Consider the following 13,545-nt stretch of genomic DNA (forward strand, 5'->3'; position numbering starts at 1 on the left):
TTGCCCTTGTCCTGCCCCAATCGCCATGCCTCTTCTCTTTGCCCACACTGTTCCTAAACAGATGCTGGCACACTATTTCCAGCATGTCATTGTCTTCAATTGCCCACACAGCCATTTATTTCCTCCTCTGAGGGATAAACTCCTCAAGGTCTTCCTTACTGGGGTCCATCCCAACACATGGCAGAGCTTGTGGACAGCTTAGTCACACTGAAGTTGCAACACAGACGAATAGTTTTTAGAACAATCCTTGTTCACAAAGAGTTCATCAGTGCAGTGTGAAAATAAAGGAGCAGGATGCATATGAAAATCACAGCTACAGGTAACTATACTCACAGAAACCTAACAGAAAGACATACAGCACCAAGAAACAAAGAGGAGGGGCCAACCAGACAGGGCCACCTTCTGGAGGACTTGAGGATGAGTACAGGCAAGTCTACAGCGGGGTTATGTCTGGCTGCCCATCAAAATCACTCTTTAAAAACCAACACAAGTCCCACCCCAAAGGAAGGAATAGGTATTTCTGAGGATGGGCATAGGTGTCAGTGCCAGGCTAGAAGCAAGGGGCAGCTGTGAGGATGTCCGAGCATATGGTTTTACTCTAGTTACCAATGGGAGCCAGAAAAGGGCTTTGAGTAGACTGAAGAACTTATACTTACAACTGAAAGGGAGAAGGGCTCTGGCACCTGCCTTTTCACTTCACCTTCCTAATACCTCACAAAGTAGTAGTATGCCTACTGTAGAATGAAACGAGGCCCAAAGGAGGATGGCCGCTCATTATCAATGGTCATAAATCCAGTCTTGGGTTTTCTGGCCACATCAAAGTGGTTAGGATGAAACTGGTGGGGGCAGGAAGGAGTCTAGTAAGGCTGGGGTACAGAAGGTTGAGAGAAAAGGGCAACTCCATAGCAAATGTTGTCTATATGTGGGCCCTGTTCTACTAAGAACTCGCCTCATCAATCTTTACTCCTGTGCACTGCACTGGGGAAGGCAATCTTTTAAGATAAGGAGAATATCTTGCTCAAAGTCCTAAGGCAATAAGCTCTGAAAGAGGTGGGTTCAAACACAACCCCTGCACTCCAGACTGGGATGATAGGAGGCAGGGGGAACCACTGTGGGGATGGGCTGGAGGGATGTTCAATCTGTCAGGTGCTCAGCGAAGATGACAGGGCAGATCACATGCAGGAAGAGTGTGGGGAGGCAGGGAGTCAACGACAGGTACAGTAAAGTGATCAAGCTGGCAGGTTTGGTGGGGGGAGATTGAACTGACAACTGATCGATGCAAGGGGTCCTGGAAGAACTGAAAAAGGAGTATTTGATAAGATGATTGGCCTTTCCAACCAATACCAGAACCAGGCCATGGTCTCCCGGTTGGAGACCAGCCCCAAGTCATTTTCTTGGCTGAACAGTATTTCACATAGCATCACTACAGCTCTATGGTGCGGAGCAGGATGGCAGTGCTGGCTCTGTCCCCTGAAGAGCCGTGCTCTCTTGCCCAAGGAGCAGCTGTCATCTGATTTACTTCTGCAAGCCTAGGGTTCTGAACATAAGGATTATCTCTGTCAGAGAAAAAAAGCTGCTGCTAGGAAGCCAGGTTAGAAATACTCTGTAGAAGGGGACACTTTGGATGTCTTTGTGTCCAGTGCCTGGCACAGTACCTGCTATAGTACTGGCACAGTACCTGCACAATACATGTGTGTGTCAACTGATACAGGTCCTAATGCCCCGCACAGAAACCATCTAACCGGCATAAGTATAAGTGTGAGTCAAAGTGCTTGGTCTATTTTTGCCCAATATCCCAACATTTTTGACCCAGTGAGACTTAAGGCTACTTGTTTCAGACCTAGCCCAACATAACCTGTGGCTCCAGGTTAGCCATGCTCAGTATGTGCCACTGGAGACCTCATGCACAAAAGAAAAGACACACACACACTAGGGAAGGACCCGACATTAATGGACAAAAAGAAAAGGCACCGCAAGAATCCACTCATCTAACCAGTGTTCCCTCACCAATGAGCTAGATTTGTATTCTTGAAAAATACTTCCAAATTCAGATTGAGGTCTTTAAATCAGTTATCACCAGAGGTTTCTAAGTACAAAGTGTCTTATCAGTAATAAAAATAAACACTTGGGTTTGGGTTTCCAATTATTAACAGTAAATAAGAGTATTCCCACCTGAGAGAAATGTTTCCCACAAATGTTACACTCAAAAGGTTTCTCACCTAAAACAAAGCAAAACAGAATAGAACAATTTGTCAAGTCAGTACTAGATTTTTGCACAGTATTTTTTCTTTTGTTTAAAATGTTTGGAGATCCCCTGTGTTCTCCCTTTTAAAGCTAACCATCACATTATTCTGTCGTTGCTTTCAGACAGGGTCTCACTCTGTTGCCTAGGCTAGTCCAGAACTCTCAGCAATCCTGCTGTCTCAGCTTCCCAGGTGCAGGGACTACAGGTAAGTCACCACACCCAGACCAACCATTCTTCACCCTCAAAGCAGAACACTGGGTATTTCTACTTCCTAATATCCAACTCTCACCCTAAGATCTTACATAGAAAAGATAAATTGAAATCTCTATCTTTCTCTAAAACTCAAACTGTTTTCCAAGCATAAACCCTAGTGAAAGCAAATGTGTGCTTACAAAAAATGCCAATTTTCCTTGGCCGAAAAATCAAATAGGCATTTTCTTATAGTACAACATAGCCTTGTGCATCTGTTCTTCAGCCTGATTCCACTTGACCATACTCCCTGTACAGAGGGTATCCCAGGTACACCACATGAGCAGTGAGCATGGGAGCCCCAAAAGGTGGGACCTCCTGAACATAAGTGGCCCAAGAAAAGGCCCTGTGTACTGTGGGGATGGTCCTGGAGGGATGTTCAATCTGTCAGGAAGATGACAGGGCAGATCACATGCAGGAAGTGTGGGGAGGCAAGGAGTCAATGACAGGTACAGTAAAGTGATTAAGCTGGCAGGTTTGTGTGGGGGAAGAAATGAGTTTTCACGGTGGAGAGGTGACACATGGCTTTGCTGTCTCCTTTGCCCCTTTGAATTCAGTAACTAAGTTATCAGACTCTGGCACAGAAGAGATTATAGTGAAGATAACACTGCTACATGAAGCCTTGGCTGTTCTGGACACACTTTGCAGTCAGTATCTGGTGGCAAGTATACTTTAGCAGTTGTTGTCTTTAGTTTACATTACTCAATAAACCCAATTCTTTCAGATCAAGTAATTTTATTAAGATCCTCCTTAAAAATAATGACACAGGGGCTGGAGGGGTGGCTCAGAAGTTAAGAGTGTTTGCTGCTTAATCATGAGGGCCTCCTAAGTCAGAGACCAGAGTTCAACTCCCAAGAACCCATGTAAAAAGCTGGGCTCGGAGACACATGTCTGTAGCTCCAGACCACAGCAGACAGACTGGAGAATCATTGAGACACACACACACACACACACACACACACAATGTTCTGTCCCTGGCCTCCACTATACTGCTAGGGCTTGCAATGTTGAAGACTCCAACTTGTTAGCTTTCTGGGATCATACCATCCTTGCTTTTATTTTTTCTTGAACATGTCCAATGGTTTCTTTGGCTCTAAGTGAGTCTAATCACATTAAGTCTGCATTCTTGGGCTGCCTTTATGTCTGTGATAATCGGGATGAAAAGTAGTGATAAGTTAAAACCCTGTAGGAGAAATGAGTTCAGTAAAAAGAGAACTTAGGGAACACTATGACTCACAAGAGACCAAGGTTAACAATCCTGCTCCAATGGTTCTCAGGACCCCTTCACACTGTTATACTTGGGGCCCTATGAAGCTTCTGACTATGTGGGGTCTATCTATCAGTATATACTACATCAGAAATTAAAGCAGTCATTTTTTCAGATCCATAGATACACGCTTCATTGCCACCAAGTGATGACATCACACACTATTTAGTAAGGGCAACCTGCACTGCACACTCACAAGAGAAGGCAAGGCAAGTCAAATCTTGCACTTAAAAATAGTTCTGGCTGGGCGTGGTGGCGCACACCTTTAATCCCAGCACTCAGGAGGCTGAGATAGGAGGATCACTGTGAGTTTGAGGCCACCCTGAGGTTACATAGAGAATTCTAGGTCAGACTGGGCTCCAGTGAGACCCTATCTTGAAAAAAACTTAAAGAAAAAAAAGGTTCTGGACTCAGATTCTTAACATACTCTGCTGCTGTTCTTAATACAACATGTACATCCCAATAAGCATCTTTCCCATACAACTATATTTCTATATTTGTCACTCAAGGGTTCCCATCCCAAAATCAGTAATTTTATTGTTTAAAAACAACAATAAAATAAAAACATAGCATTTATTAAACTATAGGAAATAATGAAAATTTATTTTCATAGCACAACTCAGTCTGGGGTGCCTTCATATGGCATAACTTTGAAGTAGTAGTTATAATAATGACAGACCTTTATATTCAAATACACTGGCATTTATAACAGACTTTCATAAATATTAATGAAGTCTCCAATGATGCAATGAGGTGGTAATCACTGGAGCAAACTGGGAATCCAAAGTGATAAGAAAATATCACACCAATGAAGGCTGAAAGCAATTGGGCAGACACTGAAACAGTTATTCTGAAAGCATCCTGTTTGTATTATTATTCTCGTAACTATGTGAAAATTATTAATAAGCTCTGTGTTACTAAAGTCATTATAGAAGGAAGGTAATTCACAGTGTGGTGGTATGAACGTAAAATGACCCCACAGCCTCACATTTTGTGATTAAGCCTTATACTCAATCCCCAGCTGGTAGAGCCTTTGAGAGGTGGAGCCTCGCTAGAAGAGTTATTTCGCTGCAGGTTGGCCTTGAGGTTTATTTATTAGGCCAGCTAGCCAGTGCTAGCAACCTCACTTTTGCTGCTTCCTGCCAGCTGCCAAGTAACAATGGCAAGATGTGACATCTAGCCTCTGTTCTCCCATGCTTTCTCCATCAAGAAACTTCCCCTTGAGCATGTAAGATGAAATAAGCCCTTTTCTCCAATCAGCTGCTTCTGGTCAAGTGGCTCATGCATCTGGAGTTTGTTTGCGGTGGCTAAGGTCCTGGTGTGCCAATTCTATCTTTCTCTCTTCCTCCCTCCCTTCCTCTCTAATAATTAAAAAAAATTAAAAATGTTTTATTTGAGAGAGAGAGGCAGATAGATAACGGGTGTATCAGGGCCTCTGGTCACTGCAAATGAACTCCTGACACATGATCCACCTTGGGCATCTGGATTACATGGGTACTGGGGAACTGAACCTGGGCCCTTAGGTTTCACAGGCACGTGCCTTAACCACTAAGCCATCTCTCAAGCCCAAAGCTGATTCTTATGTTAAGTCCTGCCTCCCAAAAAAAAGTTTTCAATTCATATATTCAAATCACTTCTGAGAACCTTTAGTCTTAGTCCACAGTTAGCCCACATTATGCTTTGAAAAAATAAGCCTAATCTAATTCTAAATAGACAACTAAATATAGCTTATGTGTCTTAGAATTAATTGGTTAGAAGTGCTGAGCACATCAAAGTAATTGAGTATCTTCTTTAGAGAAGGACAGTTTATCAGATAAAACTGGGAATAAAAAACTAAAAGAATGCCATCTTTTTTTTAAAGGTTTTTTGAGGTAGAGTTTCACTCTAGCCCAGGCTGATTTGGAATTCACTATGTAGTCTCAGGGTGGCCTCGAACTCATGGCGATCCTCCTACCTCTGCCTCCCGAGTGCTGGGATTAAAGGCGTGTACCACCACGCCCGGCTGAATGCCATCTTTTAAAAAAGCAGCTCTATAAAACCACTTATAGAACTTGAAGACGTATTACTAGATGTGAAAAGTGAAAGGAAGAGAGGGTCTTGAGTCTTGCTACAATAGTGACAACCCCATAAAGGAGTCAAATCCCTTACAAACAAGGATACGGTGCTGCTCCCTTCCCTGTGCCTATGGGCTGGGGCAGTGTACCTGTATGAGACCGTTTATGCAGCTCCAGATTGCTTGGGTGTTTAAAAGGTTTCCCACACAATTCACACGCGTAATGTCTCTGGGAATGAAGGGTCTGGGATGGGTCCTCAGGTGCGGCTGGGGCTTCGGGCATCTTGGTTTCACTGATACCATGAAAGCCCTTGGAGCTCGGTTCTTTACCTCCTTTTTCTTCAGTGCCCTGGCTGCCAGCTCTCTCTCCTATATTGTCCCCAGCAGATTCCTCCCTCCTTGCTAACCCATCATCTGACTTAGAAGGAGATGCATACTCAGCTGATTTCTGGGACTTGAGGAAGTTTAGTTTCTTCAGGTGAATGGCCTTCTTGAGCCTCATCTGCCTGACAGGCAGCTGGCAGGGAGTGTCTGCCTCAGGGTCAGGGCCAGAGTCACTCAGAGGTGGGACCAGGAAGGTGGAAGGCAAATGCTCTGAAGACTCCAGTAGACATTCGGACCGGCTGACAGCACAAGGCTGTGAGTCAGCCACAGTGAGGTCTGTGGAGGCACTGAAAGCAAGTGGCTGCTCCACAGCACGCTTGTGGCTGGGACAAACTAGCTCCTTGTAGTACTGCTTACTGTACAGGGCTCTGAGTTTGTAATAGTGATTGGGCTGTTTGCAAGGCAGCTCAGGGCCACCTACAGCATCTGGAGCTTGTTTCGACACTTCCCCTGTGGACTGAGAAAGTCCAGATGACAGAGCATGAGGACGTGATGGATCCAGAACTTTACCCTGAGGGGCCTCGGCTGACTGTGGCTGTAAATGAGGAGAACAGTGCTCATTCACTGCACAGGTGGTGTCTGGGGTCAGGGCACTCTGCAGGGAGAAAACACCACCACAAGGGATGCCAGGTGGTTGTCCTGTGGAAGCTGACTTCAGAAATGTATGACACATATTCAGAACATTCTGGACTTGCAAACACTGTGCCGTGTCCAGCATTACTTGTATATTGTCCTGGTTAAGATCTAGGTGAGATGTGTACATAAAGTCCAGGATCTGCCCTATACCACTGACGTTTTTAACATCCAGATGGAAAACATCATTCTTCTGGCTTGATGAATTCTGAAAGAGGCTCCTGACGAAAGAAAGAATAGATATTTTCAGAGTCAGCAATTCTGACATTCTGCTTCTTCGTATAAAGTTATTTATAAAAACTAAAAATATTATCAATGAATGCCAAGGATTTGTCTAAATGGTTTAATCCCATATTTTTAGTAATTTTATTTTTATGTATTATTTTTATTTGTCTTTTTTCTTTCTTTAAAAGTCTTTATTTTTATTTATTAGAGAGAGAGGGAGAACGAGAGAGAGAGAGAGGGAGCGCGCGCGCACGCGCAAACGAGCACACCAGGATCTCTAGGCACTACAAATGAACTCCAGTCACATGCGCCGCCATGTACATCTGGCTTGTGTTTGGTCTGGGGAATTGAACCTGAGTCCTTAGGCTTCACAGACAAGCATATTAACCGCTAAGCCATCTTTCCAGCCCTTGTTGTTTTAAGGCAGGGTCTCACTATGGTTCAGGCTGGTCTAGCTAGCCTAGTTGATAGCTTAATTGGCTGGGGGAGTAACTCTGGAAGATCTTGTATCTTATCTCAGGCCCCTTCTCTCTGCCTCATGGCTGCCATGAAGTAAGCACCCACTTTCACCACATACTTCTACTGCCCTGCCTCAGATACAAACAACCACAGACAGAAATTTGTGAAATTATGAACCAAAAAGCCCTTTCCACGTTTTTTTTCTTTTTGGTTTTTGGAATTCACTATGTAGTCTCAGGGTGGCCTCAAACTCATGGCGATCCTCCTATCACTGCCTCCCAAGTGCCTTCCCACTTTTTAAACCTGTGTTCCTAAGATATTTTGTTGTAGCAATGCAAAGCTAGCAGCTACCTTAGTAGTCAAACTTCCAAAGCAGATGTCAAAGTAAATTTTTATGTGCTTATTAAACTTACAGTCAGGCAAAGACCACAGTAGTAACATAGTTTATAAACCACAAATCAAGAAGATTCAAAGTTTGTTCTGCACGCAATCTACTTAACATATGTAAGCTTACTATAAATAATTTTTCAAAATGTAATTATCCCTACATGTTAATTATATACTAATAAATGATAAGAAAACTAAATGATACCCACTTTGTTATTTCATGTTTAGTTTGATAAATTATGTATTTTGGGTCATAGAATACATATATAAATATTTCTATACCTAAGTGCCTCAAATACATCTAAAAATAAAATTAGCTATAATAAACCTTCAAGATGTACTTACTTTGTAACCATTAAATGATTTGACTGTATTTTTTTTTTTTTTTTAGCAACTCAATGGTGCATGACATCAACAGTAAGAAGTGCCACATAAGTTAAAGAAGGTAAAAAAGATCCCATGAGGTTCAGACAGAAGTGGTATTAGGAAAAACCTCACAAGCTGAGTTAGGTAAATTGTCTCACAGCTTGTGGAAGACACTTTGTCAATTCAGTTCCCCATTTACCCAAACAGCCTTCAGTTTTGCCTTTAATTCAGTTCAAAGCAGACAATGTTTCATAACAGGCAAACTAACTCTCCTAGAAAGATAGAAGAAACAGGCCACAGCAGAGCCAGGTTCTTTCTAGGATCATTCTGCATAGGGACAAAAACTGCCTCACTGAGCTGAATTGTTATAATAAGTGGTGTAGTGTGTACAGGAACAGAAGCTTGATATCCTGATTCAGGATCATTGGGGTAAAAACATTTCATATTAAGTACTGCACCCTAACTGATTGTGCCACTGGAGCCCCCAAGTCACATTTCAGACACAACAACACATGTTGTGAAATAAAAAAATGTTTACAGAAGAGGCAGAGTACTTAAAGAAAAACAAACCTGCTAACCAAAAACAGCTTTTTAAAAAAAAAAGAATACTCAACTGTAATAATGCTAAAAACACAGGTGCTTGGTGTTACTGAAACTACATAAATACAATAATAATCTTAGAACCTTCAAATGGGAAACAAAAATGAAAATGCTTCAATTAAAAGACAAAGGGGGGGGGCTAGAAAGATGGCTTAGCCAAGGACCCAAGTTTGATTCCCCAGTACCCACATAAAGCCAGATGCACATGGTGACACATGAGTCTAGAGTTCGTTTGCAGTGGCTGGAGGCCCTGGGGGACCCATTCTCTCTATCTGCCCCCCTTTCTCTATCAAGTAAATACATACATACATACATACATAAAATACTTTTTAAAAATGACAATAGGAAAAAAATGACAATGGGGAAGGGATGGAGAGATGACTTAGCAGTTAAGGTACTTGCCTATAAAGCCAAAAGACCCAGCTTCGATTCCCCAGGACCCACATAAGCCAGACACACAAGGTGGTACAAGTGTCTGGAGTTCATTTACAGCAGCTGGAGGCCCTAGAGCACCCATATTCTCTCTTTCCCAAATAAATAAATAGAAAATAAAAAAAAATATTTAAAAAGAGAGAGAGAGGCTGGGCATGGTGGCACACACCTTTAATCCCAGCACTTGGGAGACAGAGGTAGAGGGACTTCTGTTAGAGGCCACCCTGAGACTTCATAGTAAATTTCAGGTCAGCCTGAGCTACAGTGAGACCCTACCTCAAAAAAAAAAAAAAAAAAAAAAAAAAAAAAAAAAAGATAGAGAAGGGGAAAAAAAAAGGAACACAGCACACAAAATGCTTTCCCCACTGTGATTTTTTGTCTGTTTCTTTGTCTTTTTCAGGCGGGATCTCACTCTGTAGCCCTGGCTGGCCTGGAGATCTCCTATTGGGATCACAGTTGTCTACCACCATGCCCAACATTAACACTGATTTCTCAGCACAGAAACCTTCCTACCACATATTCAACTCCTCAATCATTATATCCTAAAAGAAAGAGAAACACAGAGGATTGAAATTAATTAAAATAGGAACATGAAAGACCAATACACCATACTTTCAATCACCTCAAATACATTTTAGCTCTTTTAGTCTCTTGTCCTTTTAAGTCAGTCTAAACACACAAGCAAATACACTAAAAATTAAAATAACTAAGAAAAAAAAACTGAGTAAGAAAACCGAAAATCCACATGTCTGTTTGAACTCCAAAGATAAGGACTGTGGAATCCATGAAAACAGTGATGTGTGGCCCAGTCCTTCCCTGCAGTGGAAGAGGCATGTGGTACTCACCTGAAATACTGGCTGAATGCTGCCAGCACATTCTTGTGTGCTTTAAAGCAGACTCCCCTCACCACCAGCATGCAGTCACAAAGCAGGCCTTGGATCCGCTGCTCACGTAGCTGCTGGAGGAGATGGCAGCTATGGGTAGCAACAGGGTCCATGTCAGACCATGAGACCTGTGGCAAAGAACACAGGTCAGATTCTCTCAAGGACACAATTGGGATAAAAAGTCCTCACACTCACTAACTGCCCTGTGCTGCTATCAATGGTGCTCCTCCGGTTACAGCTCAGATATAAGTGGAACTGGCATTACTAGACAATGAGCAAAGAGGTGTCCTGAAGCAGTATGTCTGTTCAAATGCACCTTTGTGGCTTTCTGACAAGGGGTAACATTTGCACAAACCTGGAAGAAGCAAGGGAATGGGAATACAGGTTTCTGGGGCCTCTGACCAGTAGGCACAGAAGTTTCAGGGGCAGGAGCCTGCTGGGCTCCAAAACATGGCTGAGTAGAAGATGGCATACTAGAATGGCAGGGGGACAGGCTATGTTGACCTCACAGGCCCTTATGACAACTCTGACTCTTGACTCCAAAGGGGACTGGGAAGCCACTATGTGAACAGAGTCTTCTTTCCCATCTCTTACTCAGTGGCTGCCGTGCACAATGCTACAGGGGAGGATGTATAGAAGAGAAGTAGTGGGAAGAAATCAAATCAGACTGGGAAGACAATGGGGGTTTACAGGCAGCATGGTACACTAAAACTCTAACATCATTATGGGTTCCCTCAACTTCACACTCAGTGCATAATTATAATTGGAAAAGTCACAGCACACAAAGCCAAATACTGATTTTTAACAAGGTCCTTGCTTCTCCCCTAGCCCTGTTACACACTCATGGTTTGGATATGAAATGTTCCCTGAAGACTATGGATTTAAGCTTGGCTCTCCAAGTAGCAAAGAGTTCAGAGCAGACTGGATTATTAGGGCACTGCAGCAGACAGCTTCAGATCCCTGAGATGAACTTCCAGACCAGGCACAGTTCTGGAAGAAGGGATTGTATTGAAGCTTACAGATCCTGCGACATTTCATAATGGCAGAAGCTGGCCCTGCTTTCACAGGTCCAAGCAGAGACAGAAGCCACAAGCTCAAAAGCCACACAGCACACTTCAAGAACTCCAGGTGAAACTAGGCACTTTAGATTGGAATTTCAAACCCAGCACACTTTACGGCTGAACCTTAAGATCCACCCAGTGACACTGGTTCCAGCCAGGTGGCTGAAGATGCAAACTACAAACTAATAAAACAATGAATATATTGGGGGTATCTATTCAAACTACCACTTTCCACCCCTGGCCCCCAACTGATTCATAAACCATCACACATTATGAACTGTATTCAGTCCAATTTCAAAGGTCCCCACAGTCTTGACCAACTTAAGATAGTGAGTCCTGTAAAATCAAACAAGTTAAATACTTCCAACATATAAGGGTACACAGTAAACATTTTCAACTGGTATAATACATAGCAGAGAGACTATAACAATGCAAACTCAACCAGCATCAAACAAACATCAAACTTCTGCAGTTCAAGTTCAATACAACCAGAGAATGATAGTCTCCAGATTTTCCAGTTCCACCCCTCCAGCTGGGCAGAGTAGCTAGGGAACACTTCCATCCCAGGACAACAGTGAGCTCCATGGTAGCCCTTGCACAGTCCTGGTGTATTAGTCAGGGTTCTCTAGAGGAACATAACTGCTAGAATGAATTATATTATAAAGGAATTTATTGGATTAGCTTTTGGTAGTCCAATAACAGTTGCAGGCCCAAGGGTCAAGGAACCCGAAAGCTGTTCAGTCCACGTGGCCAGATGCCTCAGCAGTCCCAACCTGGCACTGAAAGCCTGGAGGCTTCCCGAGGAGCCACTGGTTTTCGATCCACACAGGTCTTCATTTGACACTTGTCTTCAGTCCATGCTGGAAGGCAGCAAGCAGCTCTGGCAGCCAAGTGAAAAGAAGGGGTGCTTTTCACCCAGAGCTTCCTTATATGTATAAAGTTCCCAGCTGAGAGGCCTACTCTGGGGGAAGGGCTCACTCTGGGGGAAGGACTTCCTCTTGCAGTTAATCCTTCCTAGAAGCAACCTCAGAGACCCACCCGAAAGGGATTTCTGTGGATTACTAAACAGATCAAGTTGACAACACCTTAACCATCACACCTGATATATCCAAAATATCCTCGGGTTGCCATGCAAATGAGGTCCATCTTCCAAAGGCTCTTCCAGCCTACAAATGAGGGTCCTAAAACCCACTTATATACCATGTCTCAGCAGCAGCTCCTGGAACCATGACTACTCCACACATTTCTCATGCTTCCAAAACTAATACCAGGTATGCAGAACACAACCATACTCTTTTTATTTTTATTTTTCAAATGACTGGGGACAATTTTTTAAAATTTGTTTTGTTGTTTATTTTTATTTATTTATTTGAGAGTGACAGACAGAAAAAGGCAGATAGAAAAAGAGAGAGACAGAATGGGCGTGCCAGGGCCTCCAGCTACTGCAAATAAACTCCAGACGCATGCGTGCCCTTGTGCATCTGGCTAACGTGGGTTCTGGGGAATCAAGCCTCGAACCGGAGTCCTTAGGCTTCACAGGCAAGCACTTAACTGCTAAGCCATTTCTCCAGCCCCTCAGTCCAATTATCTTTAGCCAAGCACGTTAGTCCATTACAAATTTAACCTTAATCAAACTCTCTGGGCCTTAGCAGCAGAATGCAGCCAGCCCTTATGCCAGGAGCACAGTTCCAACAAAGTTCTCTGCAATCTTTCCTTCCCCTTAGAAAGTTCCTATGTCAAGCCTCCATAAGCCAAGCCTCCAAATTTGGTTCTCTCCGCATATAACACTTTCAAATTCTCATCCAAATAGTCCATATAACTTGGCTTACCACTCCAGAAGGTGTCTTCAGTTGTAAGTACCAAGTCCATGCCCATTCCTCCAAGACAAAAAATTTCCAAAAGACCAAACTCCACATGGTCAGGTTCATCTCACCCCACCTCCTGGTACCAATTTCTGTAGCACATAGCTTCAGGTCCCTGAGATGAACTTCCAGACCAGGCAGTTATGGAGGAAGGGATTTAATGAACCTTACAGATCTAGGGGACGTTCCATAATGGCAGAAGAAGCTGGCCTGCCTTCACAGGCCTAAGCAGAGAGAGAGAAGACACAAGCCCAAAAGCCAAAAGCCACGTAGCACACTTCAGGCACTCAAGGTGAAAGTAGGCACTTTGCATAAATTTAGATTGGAATTTCAAACCCACCACCACACCTTACAGCTGGACCTTAAAGATCCACCCAGTGACACTGCCTCTAGCCAGGTGGCTGTAGATGCAAACTACAAATTAATAAAACACTAAAT

At 43.3% G+C, this 13,545-nt stretch overlaps 1 protein-coding gene across 2 annotated transcripts in view; it reads right to left on the reverse strand.

Annotated features, from left to right (window-relative positions):
* Positions 1 to 13,545, reverse strand: part of Zbtb49 (zinc finger and BTB domain containing 49) — a 34,301-nt gene that overhangs the window by 10,383 nt on the left and 10,373 nt on the right. For both annotated transcript variants that reach the window (XM_045134359.1, XM_004669828.2), the window contains exons 2-4: positions 10,146 to 10,312; positions 5,965 to 7,052; positions 2,173 to 2,219 (exon numbers count right to left, since the gene is read on the reverse strand). In XM_045134359.1, the coding sequence (XP_044990294.1) occupies positions 2,173 to 2,219; positions 5,965 to 7,052; positions 10,146 to 10,297 (1,287 nt within the window). In that variant the 5' untranslated portion in view covers positions 10,298 to 10,312. The remainder of the gene's footprint in view (positions 1 to 2,172; positions 2,220 to 5,964; positions 7,053 to 10,145; positions 10,313 to 13,545) is intronic.

Source organism: Jaculus jaculus, chromosome 14 (genome assembly GCF_020740685.1).
Source record: "Jaculus jaculus isolate mJacJac1 chromosome 14, mJacJac1.mat.Y.cur, whole genome shotgun sequence".
Classification (NCBI taxonomy): Eukaryota; Metazoa; Chordata; class Mammalia; order Rodentia; family Dipodidae; genus Jaculus; species Jaculus jaculus.